The sequence below is a fragment of the Rousettus aegyptiacus genome, unplaced genomic scaffold (assembly GCF_014176215.1).
Source record: "Rousettus aegyptiacus isolate mRouAeg1 unplaced genomic scaffold, mRouAeg1.p scaffold_m13_p_7, whole genome shotgun sequence".
Taxonomy (NCBI): Eukaryota; Metazoa; Chordata; class Mammalia; order Chiroptera; family Pteropodidae; genus Rousettus; species Rousettus aegyptiacus.
Window position 1 is genome coordinate 34,240,615 of NW_023416310.1, and position 26,663 is coordinate 34,267,277.

At 33.6% G+C, this 26,663-nt stretch overlaps 1 protein-coding gene across 4 annotated transcripts in view; it reads right to left on the reverse strand.

Annotated features, from left to right (window-relative positions):
* The window catches only part of RTN4 (reticulon 4), a 65,290-nt gene that overhangs the window by 5,566 nt on the left and 33,061 nt on the right, over positions 1-26,663 (reverse strand). For all 4 annotated transcript variants that reach the window (XM_036225006.1, XM_036225005.1, XM_016130162.2 and 1 more), the window contains 2 exons: positions 8,908-9,115; positions 4,487-4,625 (listed from right to left, as the gene is read on the reverse strand). In XM_036225006.1, the coding sequence (XP_036080899.1) occupies positions 4,487-4,625; positions 8,908-9,115 (347 nt within the window). The remainder of the gene's footprint in view (positions 1-4,486; positions 4,626-8,907; positions 9,116-26,663) is intronic.

A 26,663-nucleotide genomic window follows, 5' to 3' on the forward strand; every position in this document is an offset into this window, starting at 1 on the left:
TAATATCACTTTGACTATCTCTATGTTTTCCTTAGCCCATTTCCCTTCTAATTTTTCTGTGAGCCAAAGAAATCAGAAAGGAAACTGTCAAAATGTGTACGGTTAATAACCTCATAAGCGCCAGAGGGCTAGATTTTAATATCCTTTTGGGTCATCTATTTCTGGAGTTCAGGCCTCCTTTTGCTCACTTTCAGATTTCAGATTGTATTCTGGAACATTATGGTTACCTGATCAGGCAACTATAGGTAGAAATCTTACAATTTTAACATATTTTCACTTCAAGTCACAGAACTATCATACAGAATGTAGTCACGTAACAGAAAAAAAAGACCATTTGCCTAAAATATTTGGTCCTAGTGTCTGGTAAATAAAATTAGACTTTTTCTTGGGATTTAAGTTTCAAAAGGTAGGAGTAACCTTCTAATAAAGCTCAGAGCCTTACTCCAGAAGCCCCAAAGCTGAGGCCAGCAGGGACTGTCATAGGCTTTTCTCCAGCCTCTTTCTGACTTCTCAGATACTAATAAACTAATACATTGGACTCTCCAAGAAAAAGATACATACATAACACAGCGTTTGCAACCTAACTTTACTGGAGAACATTTCTCCTTTACTTCCCGCTCATTGATTTTCCTCCTCCAACCTTATGTCTGGCACTCCATCGAACAAATCCCCCACTTTAAAAAATATAACCTTTAAGACAAAGCCTGAAGACTGGTCAAAACATTTGGCTGTGGTGAAATTTTATACTCTTTGAAATAATTTTTATTAAATGGAAGTAGGAACATTTTGTCAGTGATTTTGCCTGTAACATTTTAGACTAGAATTAATCTTTTGAGAAATAGTTTAGTTGTTCAATCTATGGACATTTGAAAGCTTTTCTAGGATTTATATGTAGTTAAATGCAAAGAAGCAAAAACAAAACAAAAACCCCGAAATAATTATATGGAATTTAAAAGAAGAAATGTGTAGAACACATTTCATGTTACTTGTCCAAGTCAAACACCAGGAGACCTAGACCAGGCACAACAATAATCACCATCTGTAATTGGGTCTTTTTCATAAGGCCTAATGGAGCCTGGTGTTTGGTTATTTCTTTAATCAAGTTTAAAAGAACAGGCTCCTCCCTCACACTGCCCCTCAAAAGGTAATAAGCAAGGAGAAGAAAAAGTTTCACATGCTAACAAGAGTGATTTTAAATTTTTCAATTTCTCAGAAAGACATTTTCAAATAGAAGTAGTGGAAACTGTGACCCAGAATCTAGAAATGGAGATTAAATTTGAGGACACTAAACATTTATGAAGACAGTGAGTTAGAGAGAAACCTCTTAAATTTTTGTTTAAAAGCTATTATTGTAAATAAGCCAGAGAATGATCTAGTCTGCTTTCTAAATGAAAATTGAGACTAATTCACACTGTATTTTCTTTAAATTAAGGTGGTTTCCATTTTTCTAGCTACAAATTACATAAAATCAAAGTAATTCCAATCAAAAGCTGCTTCTGACAGAATTTTAAAAACTCAAGTGTTCCATGAATTCATCTGGTAACTGGAGAGATTGAGATTATATATCAGCAAACTTTCCAGATTTAAAATCTGAATATAAGGAAATAAAATAAATCAGTCTAACTTGGAAAACTGATCTTTCCTTTACATTGAAAAAGTTAAAAAAAAAATTCAGAAAACCATTTTTTGCTTGTCTTAGGGAAAGAGAACATAATATGACTCTCGTACTAGCTGCTGTGGCTAAAAGGCAAAAACTAGAGTCAGAAGAAAAATCATTTTCTTTTAAAAAATGCTCTCTATAGAGACAAAAACTGTGAGGGGGGAAGAGTGGCAAATGCTCAAGGAACTTGCTCTAGAAAGGGAATACTGTTAAGTCACTTTTATAAAGAGCCAGGAGTGTTAAGTTTATCAGCTTTTCTCAGTAAGAGATGTAAAACAAGTATCCTATGTTCTATAGTGACCTTAATCTGTGGAAATGAACAGATGGAATCTGTACTACTCACACAATGACATTAAGAAGAGGTTTAACTAAATCTCCCCCTGTGTGGCAGAACCACAAGGTTTATCAAGGAAGATATATATTTATATATATATATCTATATATATATAGATATAGATATATATATATATCTATATATATAAAAATATATATAATCGAAGTGTGCATCTGAATTACCAAGCGCTTTGTACCATCACTTTTGCATCCAGAGAAAAAGAAGACATCCCCTGCCTCATTCTTTTGCCTCAATAGGTCTTGAGACCTAAATGCAAAGTTCATTCTTTGTGCATGTTATTTATTTGCAGCTCTGAAGGCAGCCCCCAAGCAGACTTCCTTGAGCTCTGGGCTTTCCAAAAACACGCTACTCAGGAAAAACATTCGCATAAATTATCTTTTTCTTTTAAAACATACTGTTAATCCTTAAGGAGAAACAGTAAACCATAATTTTAATGCAAGCTTTCCCCCTCCCTCAATATTAACAAAGAACATTTTAAAAATATAAGAAAACTTCCTAAAAATAAAGTGTTCCAGAAAGTAAATCTATCTCATTATGTGCCACTTTCTGTTACTTTCAAATTGCAAAGTCACTCAAGGTAAGAATTTTTCAAATTCAGTTTCTCTGATTTATGCTAACTTCATCGTGAATAACATACGTGCATTTATTCATAAAATTTCCTCATATCTTACTTTCAAACATCTTTGCAAAAACAGATTTAAAAGGTTTTTAAAGTAACCAGGCATCTTCTAACATTTTCTCTTTTCTAGCACCTTGCAAATATTTCCATACCTACATCACTGGTTACACAAAGGACTGTGTATAGATGATAATAAATTCTGAAAGAACAAATAAGTTTTCTTTTTATTACAGTGGAAACTTACAACTCAAACTTGTAAAAACTGGAACATAATGACTCATTCCCAGATCATTTATTTTTAAACAGATTTTTTTCAAGAATGTCTCTTCTCTCAAGAAAAAATGTGAAATTATAGGCATAACAGCTGCCTTCACAGCTATACTGTGCAAACATGAAAGATGACTTTTGGTTTATATCTGTCTTATATTAAGTCTACAAAAACAGTGCCTCTCCTCCATCAAAGTTTATGATGCCTTTACTTGAACTCACCCCCTAATACCAATTTCTGGCTGCTAAATTCAGATATTGCCATTTGTTATTTGAAGCTATTTGTTTCCTCTCAATCATTTTCCACCCACAAACCCTTCATCGTAAACTGCACTGGTACCGTCTCCTCAATAATTTTTCATACATATTATCTAAATAGTCAAGCTATATATAGGCAATTATCACTTCAATGAAAAGGAACTGGTTTCTCCTAGGACCCATATGTACAAGATTCTATTTCATTTACTCCAAATTATTTTTGTTTCCTTCTGAAACTAGTTAATCAAACATCCTAAATAACGTAACCATGACCTTTTTATTTACAGACTGACATCAAAGCATAGAATAAGTCACTAAATGCAAACACTCTAAACAAAAAAAGTAAGCAAAGAAAACGGAATTATTTATCATTAATGTTATAAGTAATTAACTGGGTTCCAAGTCTTAAAGAAACTGTGAGAAGAAACACAGCTAAGAATAAAGCCCGTCTACTGGCTTATTAAGGCTCAGATGTTTGTTAAAAGCATTTTGGGCATTTAAACCTATTCTGACCAGTTCAGAAATTGTTTTACTGAGTCTAAATGCCCAACCATCCTATTGCTATACTATCTTTGGCTTGCATGATAAATTGTAAACCAGTGCATTACTCTTGGAAAAGAAAAATTATAACAATTACTACCGCAGTACCTGTCCACAAAGGCTTAGATTTGAAATGAGTCTGCCTTAAGCAGAGTCACAGGCAATAACACACAGAACAAATGGCAGGTTCTACATAAAGGAAAAGCACTAAAGTCCAAAGTCCCAGTGGTTGGAGCTCATGTAGTTAGTAGTCTGAGTCAGTCTGAACTTAGAGTTTATTTGCAAGGTGAGACTCTAATAGGTGCTATGTAGTAAGATCCAAATCTAAAGAAAAATTCCAATGGTTACTAACTGAAGATTAGTTGAGGTGTTTTGGAATATTTAAGCTTTTCTAGAACAAACATGCCAAGAAAGAGTCCAAGATATGAAATAGCTTATGTGTGTATATGATTCAAAGATGAGGTAAGAAATTAAGTACTAGACTCTAAAATAAAGTCTAGTATTAAATCTAATATTTACTCCTACTATCAAAAATTCCCTTCAATTTTCTCAATTTTTATGATTTCCATAAGTATGAATTTATAAATTATTTTCCTATAAGGAAAAGTATTTTCCTCAATCTTAAATATATGATTGGATTCTGAATTTTGAAACCCAGGTTTACTGTAATATGATTTAATTACATCCTTATCATTCATTTTTTTTATATAAAAATAGAATTAGACACTCCTAGCTCTTTTGATATTAAATTCTGGGTTTGTCAAAAATGAAAAGCAAATACACTTACCTTCAGAGAATCAACTAAATCGTCAACTAAGAAGAGGCGCCTGAGTTCTTTTATCACACAGTTCACATGACCAAGAGCAGAATTACTGTATTTCTGAACCAACTCCTCAGATATAGCAACTTCAGATTCCAAATATGCCCTAGAAAACAAAAAAACATCATAACGGTCACTGATTGAAGTGATTTTTCCTGGATGCCTGTCATTCGGCAATTATATATCTATAAAGGACATTAATAAAATATTTTACTATAAAAGCCTTCTGTTTCCAAATTAAGCACAATGTAAAAATTCACCAAGCAAAGGGTATTTCATTGATATGTGCTGTCAGCTGACGTGCAAAGGAAAAAAGGATATGCTTTCAAGTCAGACTGATCTGAGCTTAAGTCTTAAGCTCTGCCACTTATTTGGCTGTGTAACTTTGGAAAAGTTAGTCTTCCCCTCTAACCTTCAATTTCCTCTTTTAGAGAATGGAGATTATCATAAGGATTCAATGAATAAAATGCGTAACAAATCAGACACAAAAATACACAATAAATGGCAATCATTATTATGGATTTGTTTTTTCTTCAAGGTGACATTATGTTGGCTCATCAAGTTTTCCTAACAAAGATCCTATTTATTTCCAAATACTACACTCTCTCTGCCTAATCTGTAAAGGAAACTGCCCAATAGGTGAAGCCCCAGATTATGAAATGGCTGTCAAAACAACAGTGGCAATCCCAGTAAAATGTAATAGAGTTACTGTCCTTTTAGATGCCCAATCTATACTGAAATAGCTGGAATTGTTAAATTTAAGAAGATAACTCTAATGGGGAAAAAAAGTCAGGTTGGCAGGAATGCAAGCAATTGCTTCATTAGTTACTGTTTCAAAGAAGCCATTTTATTTTGGCAGAGCAGAGCCAAATCGGAAGTATTGAGCATTCTCCCATACACAATGGAAGCAGCTCGAATTCAGCTCCTCGCCGCCACCCCATGTCAGCGGACATTGCTTACTTACACTAGAAAGAGCAGTCCTCTTTGATAACCCCTTTTCTCCATGTTTTACCTCTGCAATATGCCTCAAATATGTCTGCTTGTTTCTATATTCACTATGCTATCGCTCTGGTTTAAGTGCTCATTATTTACAAACTGGAATACTCTATCAGTCTCCAAAAAGTCTCTAATCTGTGTGCATCCTAATCCATCCCCTCAACCAATGGCAGATTAGTTTTATTTGAGCTATCCTAGACAGTGCTATTTAGGTTGAACTCAGGTGGGAGTTAGAGGAGACCTGCTATTACCTAGCTATGTAACCTTGCAAAAGACCTTTATCTTCTCATTTAAAGAGTTCCAACTCTGTATAAAATTAGAGAAATAGGTCTTCCTAAATCCCATCAATCTCAGACATTCCATGATTCTATGGTCCCAACTTTTCAACCAGAGTCCTCTTAAATCTTTCCAATCTTATTTCCCACAACTCTGCTGCAGCCAAAAATAAGCCATTCATCAACCACTTTTTAAACTTAATGACTTTGTTGATCATAGTTTTCCAATCTACAATGCTCTCCTCTCACTTCTAGTGATAGCATACCCAGTCAAGCAGCCCCATCTCAGATGCCACCCGTACACACAGCCGCCTCTTCTCGCCCTTTCCCAAGACCCTGCTGTGTAACTCTAACAATGCTTTCTTACATATTATTCTGAAAGTATTTTCCATATCTAGCCCTGAAATTTGGACGTGTGTATACTTGCAGATTTTTCCTACTAGAGTATTAAGTGCTAAGGACCAAGAATATATTTTTACTAGTACGATGGTCTAGCACACAGATCATCATTATCGACCAACAAATATTAAGTTATTACCAGGTTAAAAATGGTCAAAGATTTCCATCTCCCCTTAAATCAGCACTAACTTATTTATGCAGTATTGAGAAATATAGAAATGTAGCTGATAAAACTGTGGTTGGTATTCTGCTTTTATTCTTGCTGAAGACAAGATGCCTGGCCAGCAGGCACAAAGGAGTGCTCTCCATCAATGACGTCCTGTGGGTTTTTACATTCATTCAACTGGCATCTACGTGATATTAATGCACTGCCAGCACTATCATCGCTCTTTTCTAATGACCACAGGTATTACATACGAGCTATATGATAATATCGTCTTCCCTAGTGGGACTGCAGAACTAGGGAAAATCTGTCCAAAAGGCTTAAACTGGCATGTTGGCTGAACTGACTTTATAATGACTATGACTTATAATGACTTAGATGTTGAGCTAAGAATGAAGTGTTTCTAAAGAAATAAAGAATATAGAATAAGCTAGTTTTTCCCAAAAACCTTCTTTAAAATCCAACAATGTATACAATTTATATTATAATTCAGAAGCTTTGGATTGACAATGTTTTTAACTATTTCAAAATAACTAATTAAAAATCATATCCATGTTTTGTGGCATGATATGGCTCTGCCATTTTGAAGCTAAAATTCCAAGTTACTGAATTGCAAGTCTGTTTCCCCCTCCGTAAAAGAGCAACACCAACTATCTCAGAGCTGTCTGAAAATTAAGCCTGTAGGTAAGAGGCCAGACACATAATAGCCATTTCATAAATGTTAACCTCTTCCCCAAACTTGTGTAACGTAATTACTTCATCAATATGAAGAGAATGCTAGAGAAAAACAAATCACCAGTCTTTACAATAAGCAAAGTAATTTTGTCGGTCCCTTCTCATAAAGTCTGAAAATCAATTTAAATTTACCCATTAATATCAACTGGATAATGTTCCAGGTAGTTACATACTTATTCATCCCCAGATACCTGCCTTGCCAAAATATTGTAAATGTTTACACAACCTATCTGAAAAAAATGACGCCCATATACAAAACAATTAGAGAACATTTCAAAGTTATACTTAGTGCAATAGGAAATGAATTCTCTGATCATTTTGAGCCAGAGTTAGGGATACATACCCCTTCAAAGAGCTAGGTCTTAAAAACAAACACAGAACTAAATAAAACATACCATAGATTAGGGTATCTGGGGAGCTAAAAGGGCAGCATGAAATGGTCATAAAACCCTAGAAGGGTAAATGGGAGACAAGACAGAGGTATCTGGATTTCATCCTATAATGAACAGAAAGCCCCTATCCCTAAAAATAATAAAAGTGCTATCTAAGACAAATTCATCTGACAACATCTGTAAGAGTTAAAGTAATCTGAGGCAACACAAAGTCAATTTGGTAATGAAGTCCAGCCAAAGGCAGGCAAACTTTTTAAAAGGGCCAGGTAATAAGTTCTTTAGGCTTTGAATTCCATATGGTCTCTGTGACAACTATTTAACTCTGCTATTACACTGTGAAAGCAGCTAAATGACTGAGTTATGTCTGTGTTCCAATAAAACTTTATTTACAAAAGCTGGCAGCAGAATGGATCTGGCCCGCAGCTGTAGTTTATGGACTCCTGGTCTAGACTGAAGTAGAAACAACTACAAAATTTAGTTATTTTCTAAATTGAAATGGAAAAAACGAAGCTAACATCAAAACTGGGAGCCTGAAATTTGGAAAATAGTGGTGCTACTGATAGAAACTAGTAAGTTTGAGAAAAAGGGTTCCTTTAAAGACATGACGAGTTCGTGGTTGTCAGGGGCTGGGTGGGGAGTGACTGCTAATGGGTACGAGGTATCTTTTGGTGTGACGAAAACGTCTAGAATTAGATGGTGATATCTGTACAATTCTGTGAATGTACTAAAAACTATTTTATATGTGACTGTATTTCAATTTTTAAAGGGGGGGGGGGCATGCTGAGCATGAAGCAAGGGCAGAAGACCCAAGATAGGGTATGTCCATCCCATTAGCAATTAGACATTAGACACACCATGGTAGTAGGCATGTGTGAAAATAAGGGCAGAGGGTCATTGCTTAGAGATAGATGCTGAAATAAAGCTCTCCAAAGGGTAATACAAAAGTAATGCCTAGGGAATGAGAAGAAACTAGATAGAAAAGGAATGGTAAGACATGACACAGGTATGTTAAGAACGCATAACAGAATAACAAGCTGTTGGAAAGAAAGTTATTTCTAATATCAGACAGCATAAAATCTAAGCAATAACAAAAAGATAACTCTCTCTAATGCTAACCATGTTAAAATATATAGTTTCCATTAAAGGAAAATCAGATAACCAATATCTACTTCTAATAAATATTACTAACAAGTAGTAGAGTTAAGCTAATGATATATAAATCCAGTCATTTCCATCATGAGCCTATTAAATGATCTTTAGGAAATCTGAAATGCAGGTGCTTTTGGTATAGCTATTTAGCAAAAATTTGCAATTATCTTTAAGCAGTAAAAAAATGCATGCCTGTTGCTCTACAGACAGTACGGAAGTCTCAATACAAATCTTGTTTGCAGTGTTGCCAAAGTGTGCCTTGTTCTCCAAACGTCTCACCTGAATGGGTGGCCTTCATCTGATTTCTGGATAGCTTGGATCACACCCTTATATATCCTAAAGCTGATAGTCACAGAGAGCAGGGCCAAGGCAATGTAGGCCGTTACGCTCACAATGCTGAATACTGTCAATGAAAGCAGCAGGAATAAGCTGGCACCAAACACCACTCCAGTCTTCTTAATGTCTCTCCAGTAGAGAAGGTCGACCACTAAAAATTAAAAAAGAAGTCTGAAATTAGAACACTATTTTATCCACTTGGATTTGGCACATTTATATTTGCTTCACCCACAAAGATAAAAAGGTGTACAGATAAAAGTAAAGCCAAACCTAAAATGTTAAAGAAAGATTAACTCTATAAGCTACATTTTAAACCCACTCTATGCTGTGTATCAGTATAATACCTGCATCTATCTCTATTTACTATAAAATGTTTTTCATGCAAATCTATTTCGTACATGTCCAAATCATTCTGGCTATAAGATTATTAAATCTCTCAAGGCCAGTATAGTAAACTTCTAATCCAAGACAAGTTTTCTTAAAAATTATCTTGTGGTTTGCATCTTCTTATAATGCATGATATATATTCAAAAAGGAAAACAACAATACAAACTCAACAAAAATGAGATACTGCAGTACACAAAAATATATTTTGCTACAGAAAAATCAATTCAAAAAATGTTGAGAAATTAAAACTAAAAACTACACGAAAGAGTTTTAAGGCTCTGCTTTTAAGAGAGCTTCTTTGAGAAACTTTTAAAATTAAGTTGCAACCTAAGCTGGCCATCATTAATACAAAAATTTCTTAAAAGCAGAAGACAGAGAAAAACAACCTTTAGATTATTGAAAGGCTACGTCCCTCTAGGAGTAGATAAATACCATAAAAATTTTGCTATCAAAGAAAAAAAGATAAATGTGTTACACTGTTATATAATGTTTATTAATAGTAAGGAGTCAGACAAAGCCTAACTTAGCAAATCTGCTCTTGGCCTATGGTCACAGGGCCGCTGTGGGGATCATATAACCTTAGGTCTGTGGTTTCAAGATCAGGTTATGCATGAGGGAGAATTTTGCAGTGTGCCAAAGGGCTCTTGAATTCACAAGTAAAACATAGCTCATCTCTCTCTTGTGAACAACTGGGAGAGAAGGGGAACGTCTTTCTTATAGCAAAATAAATATGGATATATTCTGGAGTACAATTTCAAATACCTGTCAATGTCTAATATTAAAGAAGGTGACAAAAAAAAAAAATCACATTTCTAGGGGTTGCTTTAGATTTGATCCCCAGGTCCTATAAAGTATCTGACTTTCCTTTACCATTGTGGGTACTTCTGTGAAGAAAATTACATACGTGAACTGTAAAATGTTAGATATTATTATGAGGTCCTGAATTCCTGGTACATATTATGTGAGTACTGACTGAGATATTAAATGCCTATCACAATATCCTGTACATAGCAGGGGCTCAACAACATTTATTGTGTTTAGGGAACATTTATTCCATTCTCCTATATATGATATGATTTGAATGCTATTAATTTAGCATTCTATGATTTAAAGCTTTGTTTTAAAATTCTGATTTCAACTATTTACTCAAGTTTTCTCCATCCCAAGTTTGTTCCACCCTGCTTAAAACATCTATATCCATTTTGTTCTATTTGAAGAGCTTCTACTATTGTACCAATATACTTGCACAACTGCAAACTGACCAGAACTTGAAACAGCGTATCTATGAATACTGTCATGTTGAATAAAGAGATTAAGAGCAATGCTAATCATTTTCTGACACCCAGCAAACACTGAATTGATACTGTTCAAGAAACTCAACCTAGTAGAAAGAATTAGAAAAACCTCAAATTGGGTACATAGACTTTTCTTTAAGCCCTGTCCAACTCTAAAACACAATTCTAGGAAGATAAGACACATAAAAAACAATGTCAATAAAATTATAAAATAAATATTGCACAGTTGTGAGAATTCAGAAAAGGAAAAAAAAAACGAGGAAATTTCAAAAGATTTTGTGAAAGAAATTCAGCTGTCTTTAAGAACATGTAGGATCTAGAAAACCTGACGACAGAGGCCTAATTTTAAGTCTCTGCTAGCAATGGTTCTAATAATTAATGTTGTTTTTTAAAACAGGGTTTAAACAGTGAGAAGGTAGGGGAGGCAATGATAAAGATAGCCTTTGGTTACATAATTCTTTCCTGGGTGGCTCCCCATCCCCCACAGCAATGGCTTATATACAATGAACAAAGCATGTAGGTTCTGAAACTGGATCACCTGTATTCAAACACTGGCCCTATAACTTACTAGCTATGTGATCTCAGGCAAGTCACTAAATGCCTCTACACTTCAGTTTCTTCATCTATAAAATGAGTATACGAATAGGAATGATCTTCCTGAGATGTGAGGATTAAGTAAAATAATGAAGTTTTTTATTAAGATAATACAGTATGTAACATGTAATAAATTCTTAATAAATGTCAGGGTTATTTGTTATGATGATGAAGAATACCACCACGGATCACTATCACCTTACTCAGGTATTTAAATAATAAACACATAAAGAAAAAGAAAAAAGAATTTCAACTTTATGACTAACTTATAAGTTAATAAATTGCATTGCTGTGTTATATCATAAACATGTTACTTTATAAACTACATGGAAAAGGATTTTAAAACATTCAAGTTTTCATTATTACAGGACAAATAGAAGTTGAGAACCTAGAAGAATCAGCATGTAACGTACACCTCAAAACTACTTTTATATGACCAATGTTCCTTTATAAAAATGTCTGGATTTCAAAATGCTCCAAAACATTTATCCTTTGAAATCACTACTATTGGTGATAAGTTAAAAAAAAAACAAAAAAACAAAAAAAAAACGCAGATATCCTCACTATTCCTTATCATCATTAAAAAGTACTCAGTGAAACCTGATTATGAAATAGATGACTTTAAACTTCAGAGATACACACAACATAAATCAATGCCTAATCAGATTACCTAATATTATGGAGTTACTAATCCAATGGGAGTAGAAAAGATTTAGTCCATGATTTCTACATAGATGGATATGGTGAAAAGAAATATCAGTGATTGGGATTCAAGAGGACTCATGCCTCAGCATTGACTCTGCAACTACATAACTTTAGATGAGACTCCAACTTCCCTGGACCTCACTTTTATCACCAGTAAATAAGTCATTAGATAAATGATTTCTCTGCCCTTCAGAAACTAATATGATTCACAGTTAGTACAGAGATACATATCAGTCCTGCATTTAAATTCTCAAACAGCGGGTCCAAATTAATGAGATTTTACTGCTGAATTACCTGTGCCAAATATAATTTTTAAAAATATAATAAAAATATCTCCTTCCTTTTTAGATTTATATTTTTAGGGGGAGAGAGGCTTAAATATTTTTATTAAATCTTTTTAAGTGAACTTTCTTAGAAACACTTTAAGTGTCAAACATCAAAATTTTTGGAAAATAAATTCATATTCCTATAATTTTACAAGCTATTACAAGCTATATCATGATAACAATCTGAAAGAAGCTTAAAAAAAAAAAAAAAAGGATTAAAAAAGCTACACAATTTTTAAGCCTGACAGACATTTTAGAAATGTTTTCCAGGTTGCTGGTTCACATTTTCCACAACTCCTTTTATTTCCTGAGTCAGTGTTTACTGGGCACTTACATTATGCCAAACACTGTTTGTAGACTATACAACATTATCTCTTTCAATTATAAGAACCCTATGGGGCAGGCTTTCAGACAAAAACATGAGACCTACCTGTTATATGACTGGCCCCAGATCACTTAATTGAGAAATAGAACATGGATTTTAACATAGGCTTCCTATTGATAAAACTCATACTCTCCGTGTATGATGCCAAATTGAAAGGTCAGCATATTCAAGTTCTTCAAAATGTTACATAGCTGCACACATAATGAACAGGCAGACTATAGGCAGGTAATTACTACGTATGAGATGAATCAAAGGCCAAGAAGAAAATCTAAGTAAAATTAACATGACACTTTAATTAATAAAGGACATATAAATTTTAATGTGAATACTTCACCTACAGTTAAATCCAAAAAGGACAGGTATTTTTCCACAGTAGAAAACTATAATTAAGTTAAATTAGGATAGATCTATGTAAAAGACTATTACGTAGTCATTAAAGATAGTGATGTAGCTCTATATTACCACAGAAACATGTCCATAATAAGTAAAAACATAATGTTGCAAAAAAATAATCCCACTTAAAAAATTATACATGTATAACTACGAAGTCTGAAAAGATATCTAGGAAACAGTTTTTATCTCTGGATAGCAGGGTTATAGATGAGTTTAACTTGCTTCTTTATTCCCTTCTATACCACCTAAAATTGATAGCAAATATGAATTACTACTATAGTACTTAGAAAAAATTCACCCCTTTCTATTCCTGTTTGATACTACTAAACAATCTTATAACATGAGTGCAGTTTTCCCAGTAGGCTTTCCCCCTGGAAAGAGAATACACCACTAGCTTAATAAATATTTAAATACAACTGAAACTTAAAATTCTAACAGTATATAACTAAGTTAATAATTCTGGTGCTTTGGGTTGAATCAATTTCCTCAAAATTGGTGATAAAAGAATAGCCATGTATGTGGTCCAGCATTACGTAGTGATTAAAGCCTAAATAAATTTCATGGCATGAAAGTACTGCAAACCCTAACTACTACTTCCTTTCCAACTCTCTTATGGTTCCTAGGAAAAGTTTTTTCAATAAATGGAAGAGCCACAGATCTTAGAGCACCGCGGAGGAAAAAAGGGAAGAAAAACAGCCGAGAGAAACAAGACAACTAGGAACTGACAGTTATACATCAGGCAATGTTAATATAACCTAGAATAGAAAGGTATGAGAGACAATCTACAGTTACCCAAGTCACTCTGCAAATAGGATTTCAATCTTTTTTTTTTTTGCAAAGGAATTTAAGAGATTGCTAGCAAAGCTGCAAGGATGAATAAATATTAGTTTCTAACAAACAGGACTACTGCCTTACCTGACATTCGCCAATATTTCTAATCTCTCACAGGTTCCTTAAATTGGTTTTAATGGAAAAATTTTGGAAGATTAAGTTTGTCCCGGATCATTGATTCTCAATGAAGGCTTGAGTAGTTAGGAAGTTTTATTAAAACCCTTTCTGAGAAATAGTCAAATACTACTGCTTCTAATATTCAAGAGATTAATATCCATTAGTTAATTTAGATGTTTGTTCAACCCTGATATCAGGCGAAGACATCAAAAGAAAACTACAGACCAATAGCCCTTACGCATACAGAAACAATAATCTACAAAATATCAGCAAACTGAATCTAGTAACACATTAAAAGGATTATATACCATGGCTAAAGGGCATTTATCCCAGGAATACAGAGTTGGTTCAACACAGAGAACCAATCAATATAGCACATCATATTAAAAGAATTAAATTAGGACAAAACCACATGATCATCACAACACAGAAAAAGCATCGACAAAATCCAACGCCCTTTCATTATAAAAATACCTAACAAACTAGGAATACAGGGAATGTCCTCAAGCTGTTAAGGATATCCACAAAAAAACAGCTAATATCATACTCAATGGTGAAAGATAAAAAGCTTTCCCCTAAGACCAGAAACAATGGAGATATACACTCTTTCCTCTTTTAGTCAACACTGTCCTGGGAGTATGAGGGAGGGCAATTTGTCAGGGAAAAGTAATGAAACTTGTCTGGATTATAAAGGGAAGAAATTAAACTATTTCTACTTCCAAATAACATGATCTTGTATATAGAAAATCCTAAGGGGCTACTAATAAATGAGTCCAGAAAGGTTGCAGGATATAAGAATAATATACAAAGTCAATTATAGTTCTATATATGAGCAATAAATAATCTGAAAATGGATTAAGAAAATAATTTCATTTACAATGGTATCAAAAAGAATACTACGGAACAAAGTTTTTAAAAAGTGCAAGCCTCAGAAACTTGAAACTACAAAATATTGTTGAAAGAAATGAAAGATGTAAATAAGTGAAAAGATATCCCATGTTAATGGGTTAGAAGGATTTATTATTAAGATGGTAATATTCTTCCAATTGATCTACACTAATCTCTACTCAAATCCTACCTGACTTTTAGCAGAAATTGACAAGCCAATTGTAGAATCCACATGGAAATGCAAAGGATCCAGAAGAGCCAAAACAATTGTAAAAAGAACAAAGTTGAAGAACCCACACTTCTCTTTTTCAAAATTCCTACAAAGTTACAATAATCAAGATAGTGTAGTAGTTGTGCAAGGATGGACAGATAAATCAGTGAAATAAATTGAGTCCAAAGGCAACTCTTACATTTAGAGTCAACTGATTTTAACAAGGGTGCCAAGACAATTCGATGGGGGGAAAAAATCATTTTTTCAACAAATGGTGCTAGGACAATTGGATAGCCAACTGCAAAAGAATAAAGACGGACCCTTTACCATACACCATATACAAAAATTAACTCAAAATGGAGCAAAAACCTAAAAAGCTTAAACTATAAAACTCTTAGAAGAAAAAATAAAAAAGGTACAAATCTTCATGACTTTGGATTAAGTGATGGTTTCTTAGATAGGATTCTAAAAGTACAAGCAGTAAAAGAAAAAAATAGATAAATTTTAACCTCGTTAAAATTAAAAACTTTTGTGCTTCAATGGACACTATAAAGTGAAAAGACAACCCACAAAATGGGAGAAAATACTTACAAATCAAACTTGTATCCAGAGTATATAAAAAAATCTCTTACAATTTGACAATAAACAAATACACCAATTTAAAATGGGTAAAGGATTTGAATAGAAATTTCTCCAAAGAATATACTCAAATGACCAATAAACAATGGAAAGGCATCCAACATCATCATTCACTAGAGAAATGCAAACCAAAACCACAATCAGATACCACTTTAGCCCCCACCATGGCTTAAAAAAGATAATAACAAATGTTGGCATGGCAAGAAGTGAGGAAAATTGGAACCCTCATCATTGCTGATGGGAATATAAAATTCAGCAACTGTGAAACAGTTCAGCAACTGCTCAAAAAATTAAACATGGAGTTCCGATAAGACCCAATAATAGGAATTTCTATGCCAAAGACTAGGAACCATGTATCCACACGAAGACTTGTACACAAATGTTTATAGCAACATTATTAATAACCCAAAAGAAATAATACAAATATCCATCGACTGATGAATGAATAAACAAAATATGATATATCCACAGAATAGAATATTAACGGGTCAGAAAAAGGAATGAAATCCTGATACATGCAACAACATGGATGGACCCTGAAAATTTGCTAACTGAAAGAAGCCAGATACCAAAGATCACGTAGTTGAGTGACTCTGTTTATATGAAATGTCTAAACAAGCAATTCTATAGACAGAAAGTAGATTAGTGGTTGCCAGTGGCTAGGAGGAGCAAAAATGGGGAGTGGTTACTAATGGAATTGGGGTTTTTTGGAAGGGTTAATGAAAATGTTCTAGAATTAGAGAATAGTGATGGTTGCCCAATTTTGTGACTACACTAAACATCAATGAATTATACACGTAACAAAAAAAGTAAGCAAAAAGTTTACTTGTTTTAACAATGTTTCTCTGCTGCGTTGGTAAGCACCTTAAGAGGTGTCTTATTATCTGCCACATGCCCAGAGCTGAGCACAAGCCTGAACCAGCTAAACTTTCGATAAATATTACTGACAGATTAGAACGAAATATGCCAGCTTGAGGCATGCAGTAATTCTAATTTACTCAAAAATGCTTCTATGCTTTGGATTTAACATTTGTTTCACTTAATTATTTTCAGATATCTACACTTATTAAATAACAATAGCAATGCTTTCAGATAATTTTTATAACAGCAAATATTGTTTTATAGGCTTGTCTTTCACTAAACCCTGAAAAACTAAAGAATGCCTTTTATCTTTATTTTCTCATTATATGAGTAAATAATATATTTACTGTCTGAATAGTGGCCAGGTTATTCTTAGCAATAGTAATATTTTAATTAAAAACTATAATGTTTTCAAATAAAATAAAGGACATTTTAAAATGAGAACTGTTGGGTCACTAAAATGCTAATTTTGGATTTCTCTGTAATAATTTTATTAGTTCTGTTTATGAGTGAAGAGTTTAATGGCCTCTTTATTCTTAAACTAAAACTAAGACACAAATTTTGTAAAGCAAAGCTTAACCTGCCATGGTTCAAGTCTCCTCCTACATTGCAGCATGAGCTGTTAATCAGGCACAATAACCTACTGTGCCCTCAACTCACATTAAGACGGCTCATGAACTATCCTTTTAAAGATGTGAGATTAATTTAACAGTGCCTTTCCTCTTATAACTGTGGGAAATGCTTATGGATTATTAAAATAATGCTGACCAATTGAACAAATTTTTGTTATTTAGAAAAAAGTGACCGCCCATTTTTGTTTTCAAAATAAAAGCATAAAAAATAGTTGGTCCTATGAAGAGTAAGAAAAGTTGCCTGCATCTGGCAATATAAACTGTCATCTGTCATAGCTAAAAATAGTGCTAGCACACATACTTTACATACAGAAGTCATCCAATTACATTTTGCCTCAAATTCTTACTGAAGCTCCTTCCTTGAATAGCCTGAAGTCAAATTTCAATTTAAAAAGCTCTTATCTGGAAGGAGGAGGATGTGAGGACATGTTGAACTAGCTGGTCCTAAAAAGTACTGGGAAGACAAGGACAAGGAATGGCTGGCAAGAAAATACCTACTTCTTAAGCAAAAGCAAATATTGTTCTAATAAAGTCAGGTGAACAATAAGTAAGGCAATCAAATAGGAAATTAATAAACAAATATATATGTACTAGAATATTAAAACTTTAGTTGCTATTTTTCACAACCGTAATCTTTATATTAATAATTATGTATTTATTCTTCTCAACTGCCAAAAAAAGTGCCTAGAATTCAGAGTTGATCATTTAGTATCCCATAGTAAGCTTTTACTTCCACACAGTATTCACCTGGCTAATAAATGACAGTTAAAGGACCAGAAAAAGATCTGTGAAGAGTGGGAGCTTAACTCTTTCTGCAAAGACAGTAAGAAGAGCCTGAGTCCTCTTTCTTCCTTTTATTTACCATCCTTATAACCCAGCCTAGATCACTTAACCTAGCTTCCCCATGTGTAAAATTAGGAAAATGATACCCACCTAACAAGGAGGTTGAAGCTGAAAGGAGATTTCACATATGGAAATAATCGGTGAACTAAACACTAAAGGTAATATCTCAAGAGATAAAGTCAAACAGGGCAATCAAATATTAAACACAATGCTTAACTACATTCTGATTTTTTTTTTTAAAGGTGAATTCAACTTGTCTGAAGCACAGCTAACTTGGTTTCAATCAGCAAGTTTCAGGTTGATGGATACTAGTACCACCAAAGTATCTCAAAGAAATACCTGGCAAACCAGCAGTAACTAGAGTTTTTTTTTGTTTTTGTTTTTGTTTTATGAAAGATACACGCATAATTTCAGTCCTTGTCCCTTTCATCACTAAATCTTTCCTGATTTCTGACAACATTTCTGTGCATTGGTCAATTTCTACCACCACACATCTAAGGAAAAAACATTTTAGGTAAAAATAGCATAAATTCTAACTTGCCTTTTCTATAATAATTTTGTAGTCGCCTATGCTGAGCAAGGAACTGTGCCGGAACTGTGCCAGTACTTTGAATACATTATAACTAATCACTATATAAAGTAATAACTATTTACATTTTATGCATAGGACAGCTGAGGCTTACAAGTATTAAATAGTGCAAGGTTACAGATTGAAATACAAGTCTGACCATGACAGTCTCACTCTTTCCATCATACCACGTTTTGCATTTAAAGGAATATACAGGTACTCAAGTTTGCTCTTTAACCAGCTTGAGGATGCCAAATAGTATTTCACCCTTAATTTAAATAACTGAGAGCAACTTACTAACACCACAAGCAGAGTTACATAAACAGACCAATAAATTCCAGTGATAGATTCATGATAAGAGTAAATCATGTTCTGTTTAAATTGCAAACTGTATTTCCTAGAAGCTATCTATATTGTCCTTCACTTTGATAATAATAAAACTATAACTCGATATAGCTGTAGATACAGATATATAGATATACCTGGATAAAACAAAAATCAACCACAACGCAAAACTGCAAATCGGGGTTTTATAAGTTTAATGTTTTAAGTGATGTTGGAGAATCACTTCTAAAATAGATCCAACAGGCACTTAAAACATATATCTGACCCCAAAAGTTTAAGAGAAGCCACTAAGAAAGTCAATAACAAGCTTGAAGATTTTTTGTAAAGGGACAGTATATTTGATCTACTGTGAAATTCAACTGTGAAGATGCCATTTTGTGCTATCAAATAATTTTGTGGTAATAATTACATACTCCAAAAGCCCCCAAACTTGATTCTTCCTCTGTTCGTTCTAAGAACGTACACACAGCTGTGATTACAAACTAAGTTTTAAGAATAAATAAAACTTATTTTCATAAACTGTTGGCTTAATGCTTCAAGATATTATCAAATCTTTTTCCTTCCATTATTTGTATGAAATTCGAGTTCACTTTAAGTAGCCTTTTTTACTATATTAAGTATCTTCAGGTAGAAATGTTTCAATATATTGCAGAAACGTAAAAAACTACCTGTGGTTATTTGTTGCCGCCTAAGGATAATCCGAATTTCTCTAAGAGAACACTGAGGTTCAATAATCACCATACATGCCTCGTTTACAAATTAATTAAACTCACCCATTTACTACATAAGTTCATGGAGTTTTCAATACTTCCTTTAATCCCACTAATTCTATTTCTGACTTTATTAGAAGAGGACAAAAAACACAGCAGAAAATAATTCCAACTTCCCACTTCCAATTTCAAACCATAATTTTCCCTTAGCAGGAAAATTAATGTATGTAGCTCATTTCAGTTTTCTCTAAGGCAAAGCTAAATAAGTATCTTCTAAGCATGTTACATGTTCCAAGCCAATGATTCTATGTACCTTCACAAACTGTAACCATCTTCAGTTGTAAAGGGTATCAAAATAAGGATTCTTCCTATAAAGTCTATATTTCTAATAAAGCATGTACTTTGATCAAGACATACACAATGGAAACTTAAAATTAGCATACACATTGGTTCAATGTGTTATTTATTATGATTTAGATTTTACTTCTTATTAGCATTCAAGCATTATAAGAATCTTAGAAGCAGGAAATCACTGCTTAAAACCTTATTTTCTGCATATGAAAACTAAATAGAAAACACTGTTCTGTAACTCTAGAAATTTGAAAAGCTTACTAAACTTGAATGGGGGGAAAACAAAGCAAATTACTAATATAAAAAAAAAAGAGAGAGAGAATGAACTTCACTAGTAGGTAGACTAGTTATATTTATACTTCCATAACCTTGTATACCTGTTCTATACACTCAATATAAATGCTCACTGAATGACTAACAGTATAAATGAACAAGGTAAAATATTCACATCATTGACCAGAATAATCTATTTTAAATTAGAGTATTTAGGTGGAAAAAGTACACAAATGAGTGTACAACAAAGAACTATAATTCTTCTCGTTCTTATGAAAAACCGTAATTTTAGCAAATCTATGAGTAGAAATTTCTAAGCCTATCTCAATGCCCAACTCTTAACAATAGACTTGCAGGAATATTATTAATATTTGATAATTTTTTAATCTTTGCGTTGCATTGAGGTCCTTTATACATTTTATACATACATCCACACCCCACACACAGAAACACACACCCAGTAACATAAATCAGCATTGTCCATGATAAAGTAAAGAAAATTTGGTCTCAGAATACTGCTCCAAAGATGCAAAGAGAAGCACTGGTTAAATTAAATAACATCTTTTAGCCCAAATTCTAGCAAGAGATGGGGTCAACTGAATAAATAAATAAATAAAAGGTAACCTAGGGGATACCTACAGACCAGAATAAGAATTCTACTCACTGCTTAAACATTTTTCTTATGTTGAAGCATGTAATCCAATTCCTAAGGATGAAGAAAAATTATACTCCTGGTCCACAAAGTTCCCCCTAGGTTTAACCTTTTGACAATTCTACCTTCTTTTATAGCTGACTACAGCCTATTTTGTTGCAGGGTGAGGACCATACAAAAAGAAATACATGTAACGTGTTCAACAAGATGCCAAAATTAGACTATAAATGAACAAAATATCAAAATATGGGTCATTTTAGCTTTTATATTTTTCAATCTTTGTTCAAGTACAAATATAAATGTAAAATAAAAATAAAGGCCCTATGCTACCAGCTATGTGGTTATGAATAATCAATCTCTTTAGTTTTCTTGGTTTCTTTACCTCTAAAAGGAGGAAGTTGGAAAAAATGACTAATAAAACGACTCATCCACAGGTATAATCTAAAAATCCTGAATTTATAAAAGTTGCTTAAGTTACTTAATTGTTCCTTTAAGAAGGGGTAAGATAGGGGATCCCTTATTCCTCCCACTTGAAAAAAACATTTTTAAAAAATTCTAAGAATGTATGTATAGGGTTTCAGGCTGGGAGTAAACCTGGCTGAACGTCAGGGCTCTCAGCCTTTTACTTTATGGAGAAGCTGTGCAGAGTCAACAAGGAGACTCAGTGATGTGAAGCCACCACTGCTTTCTGCCTTCAAAGAATTTACAGACTGGAAAATGAGCCGAAACATACATATAAATGATAACAGAGGGCACAAAATGCAAACCAAGAGATGGGAACACTGGATTATCTCCACTCAAAGGATGAGTGAACACCTCAGAGAGGACTGGGCTTTTGATAAGTACATCCTGGGCAAAATGAAATGGGGCAATGGGGCATTCCAAACAGAAAAACATAAGCAAATGCAAAAAAACAGGCACGTTTAAGGGAATAAGTCCTTCAATGTAGCTGTAGACAAAATAAGGGAGATGGGAATATAAAGGTTGGGACTAGACTAGTCAGTATAAACTTTACGTGAAAAATAAAGAAAAAACTAAGTGCTATGATTAGAGCCACCCCTTTAGAAGATTAATGTTATTTGGTTATGACACATAGGATTTAGTGGAAAAATCAGTAAGGACTGCTGCTGGTGAGCAATCAGGAATGTCCAGCTTGGGTAAAGAAAACTGAGAGGATATTACCACTGTTGCTCCCAGTACTTAACCATCCAGGGCTTTAAACCATATACTAGAGAAACATTTGCAAATTTACTCTTTTTAAATGTAAACCTGGTTCTCATCAAGTAATTTACTTAAAACTACAAAATAGCTATCTCAGGAAGAGTTAAAACCATCAGAAATGCATATGTAATATTTAATCTTGGCCAAGGTTTCAGGACAGACACTCCCACAGATTGCTCAAAATCATTGGTACAATCTTTCTGAAGGGCAGTTTTGCAATGTGAACCAAAAGCCTAAATACTATATAACTAGCAATTTGAAAATAATCATGCAACAAAACAAAGGTTTATATTCAATTATATTTATTTCGGCATTGTTTATACTTGTAAAAACTTTAAGAACTTGAATATTTAATTATATGGAATTAATAATACATACTTGAAATACTATAGCCATTAAAACAATCTGAAAGCTATTTCCCCATTTAATGGGATAAAAATAATTACAGAAAAAAAAGAACATATTAAACCCCAACACATACACAGTTAAAAATATGAACCCAAACCACTCTAAAATGAAGTGATGAATGCCTAAAGACTGGCTTTAGAACTGAAAGCAGGGCCTTCCTCCAATCAATAGGTTTCTTCATTAGTTAATGAAAAAGTCCCCTTCTCGGGCATTTTTTTGGCCTTCCCAGGGGTTAAGAAAGGCATTTCTTTTAAGCAACAAGGCCCTTGCTCCTCTCTACCCGAATGTCAGTGGGTGCATATATGCCTACACCCACATAGTCAGTAACTTTACGCTTTTGAAGAAATGATAAGTGGCTTATCAAAAGTAAAGATCAGAAAGCCCTACAAGAACCTCTGCAAGGAAGGATGTTCCAGAAAATGTACAAAGCCAGTATGCCTTAAGGTATAGTCAAATACTAGAAACATTTCTGTCCCCATCTTACAAAAACTTCTCTCAGAGGTCAACCATAGCATGTAAACCGCCAAATCCAAAAAGCACTAGTAATAATGGAGAGCGCTGCACATATTCCTAAAATTCAACAGGGTCCACAATCATTTCTCAGTCTTCATATTAAACAGCTTCTCTGTAGTATCTAACCACTCATTCCTTTTTTGAAAATTATCCCCCTCTTAATATCAGTGAAACTATACTTTCCTGCTTCATTACTGCTCTGATTACAACTTCCTGATCTTTCCTGGTGATGCACATCCCCACATTGTAGGTTTTAGGCTTTCCTTCCTTAATCTTCCATTCTCTCTATGCAAATACAGTAGTCCACGATTTCAGTTACCTGCAATCAATTTGTCTGAAAATATTAAATGAAAAATTCCAAAGATAAACATTAAGTTTTAAACTGCATGCCATTCTTACTAGCATGATAAAATCTCATGCCATTCTGCTCCATCCTGCCCAGGACGTGAATCACCCCTTTGTCCAGCACATCCACATTGTATTAACTACCTGCCCACTGGTCACTTAGTACTCATCTTGCTTATCAGATCAACAGTGGGATCTCTGTGCTTATGTTCAAGTAACCTTATTTCACTTAATAATGGCCCCAAAGCACAAGAGCAGAGATGCTGGCAATTTGGAAGTGCCAAAGAGAAGAGAAGCTGTAAAGTGCATCCTTCAAGCAAACAAGTAAAAGTTCTTGACTTAATAAGAAAAAAAATCGTATACTGAGACTGCTAAGATCTATGGCAAGCCCCAATCATCTATCCATGAAATTGTGAAGGAAAAAGAAATTTGTGCTTGTTTAGCTGTCACACACCAAACTGCAAAAGTTACAACCAGTGTGGAAAAAGTGCTTAGTTAAGATGGAAAAAGCATTAAATTTGGGGGTGGAAGACTTGCACGGAAAACATGTTCTAACAGCAACGAGTTGTGACAAAAAGCATTAAGCCTACAGGAAGACTTTAGCAAGGGATCCCCTGAGTGACCACATTCACATAATTTTTATTACTGTATATTGTTATAATTGTTCTATTTTATTGGCTCTTATTGTTAATCTTACTGTACTTAGTTTAAAAATTAAACTTTATCATTGGTATGTATAGAATAAAAAGTATTATACAGGGTTTGGTACTATTCTTGGTTTCAGGCATCCACTGGGGGTCCTATAATATATTCTCCAGAGGTGAGACTACTTACTGAATCCTCACAGTATTCATCTGTCTCACTTTGCATATTCGATTCTCAATTTTTTATCACTAAACCTGTCATTTTTCTGAGCTTCTGAGATGTTCTAGCATCACTTCGAATTTGAAGTTTCTAAAACTGAACTTGGCATCATTTCTAACTACTTTAGCTATTTCTAATACTAAAGCACTGACATTGCCAAAGTTTCAAGCTGACTGACATTTCATGTTGTCCTCTGAGTCCCTCCTTCGCCCTAGTCCCACACATCTATGTCAAATGTCAAGTATTCCTTCCTTGAGTTTCTCAAATCTGTCACTTCCTTTTCATTCCTGTTTCAAACACTATTTGCTGTAAACCTGGGCACATAGTCAGCCTAACAGTTCTGTCTCCAATTTATTTTATATAGCACCCCCAAAACAGTTTTCATACCTGCTATCATTTTAAAACTCCCTACTTTAAAACTTCCACAGGCTCTTTATTTCCTTTACGATAAAATCCAAAACCCATTATCTTCTGCAATCTGGCCTACAGTATCTGTATAAAAACCAGATAACATAAAAACTGGAACCCCAGAAATCATGCAAATGAGGAAACTGAAAACCAGAAAGGGTAAATGTCTGGCCAAAATCAAAACATACCAGAACAGAAACTTAAAAACATCGATTAATATTTCTTAAATTTGCCTTATTCTAACATGAATTATACCAAGATGCTTAATATACAGAGTGCCAGGCCCCTCCCATGTAAATTCTGATTTGGTAAGTCTGAGTAGGATCAGAGAAATCTGGATATTTAAGAAACACTAGGTAATTCTCATCTTCAGGGAACTATGAGGAAACCTGACCTGGATCTTGAATATCTTCTTTATTTTTTGACCATACCTTATCTTTAAACAACAGTCTTATAAATATTCAGTTCTATCCAGAAAGCTCAATTCGGTGCCTCGGTTACACCTTTTTTAGGGTCCCCATCGTTCTTTCGCCCTACCCGCACCTACTCTTTTTCTTATTTTAAGCTCTTCAAAATCTTTTCACTGTCTTAATGCTTTCCATGTAACCCCAATAATCAAGTACTATGTAATTTCATTTGTTATAAGGATCCTGCTATGGACAAAAGAAAATCCAAAATGAAAAATATGTAAAATAATACAAATTATTAATATTGGTCTTAGCCTGAAAGAGAAAATATCTTAAATACTAGGTAATCAGCAAAAACAAAAAACAAAAAACAAAAAACAAAACAAACCAACAAAAAAAACAAAACCAAACCTCCAAACTTTTTAAGATACTGAAATCAGAGTATCTCTAAATTCTATTATACCATTAGATGACTGGATATGCTTCAATCACAAATGGCACTTAAGGGGACGAGATCAGTAGAAAAAATATAAGCCTAAAAATATTTAAAATATACCTAGAACCTAGATTAGATTCTTTCCTCTACTGTCATACACTTTTCGTGAAATGAGGAAACACTCCATGTCAGCTTCCGCTTCTCATTGATTTCCATTTAAACCATAACCTATAGTCTACAATATTAAAATTAGCTGATAAGGAAAATGCTCATATGTAACTTCACCAATGAATCAGAAAAACAGGTAATGTCAGTCCTACCAAGAAAAAAACCGAAAGCAAGCACTAAAAAACATTTGGCCACTATACTTACATATAATGTGAGGCTCTCCAGAAACATCAAGAGTAAATTTGATTTTATATTTAGTGCCTAAAAATAAAACATCTCTAGTATAATATGGACTATATTATATTGGATCTTAATAATCCTGTCTCAAAACAACCCTAAATTACTTCAGCAAATAAAGAATGATGTTATTAAACTAAGATTCAAATTAATACAGGGCTTTAATAGTTGCAGAGTAGGCCCTTATGTGACTTTTCACCGATTTTTACAGCCTGTATTTATTGTACTGTTATCACTACTATCATTTTTACTTATCAAAAACTAGTGTGCCAATTCACTTTTCACTTTGTAATGCAATAGTTGGAGGGATGATAAAAATCTTTCTTTATTAAATTCACATGTAAAGAAACCATAAAGGCAAAAAGCCAAAACTGTATTGTTTTCTATTAAGTTGTAACTATAAAATCTTTCCAATGTCTCTTAATTTTAAACTCATTTTTCCCCCAATTTCTTTATTGAACAAATTTTTTAAAGGATGTTGTGAAGGTTACTGTAATTAGCTCCACATATTGCTTTTAGAAACATTACCAATCCTGCTACCAATTCTGCTGTAGAAGGAAATACTTTTAATTATAATACTTGAATGTGGCCAGAGAGGGAAAAAACTGTATAGAATGTCTACATGGATTACTTAAGAATAGCTCTAATATTTTTTAAGACAATTTATTATCAGTGTTCAGATATAC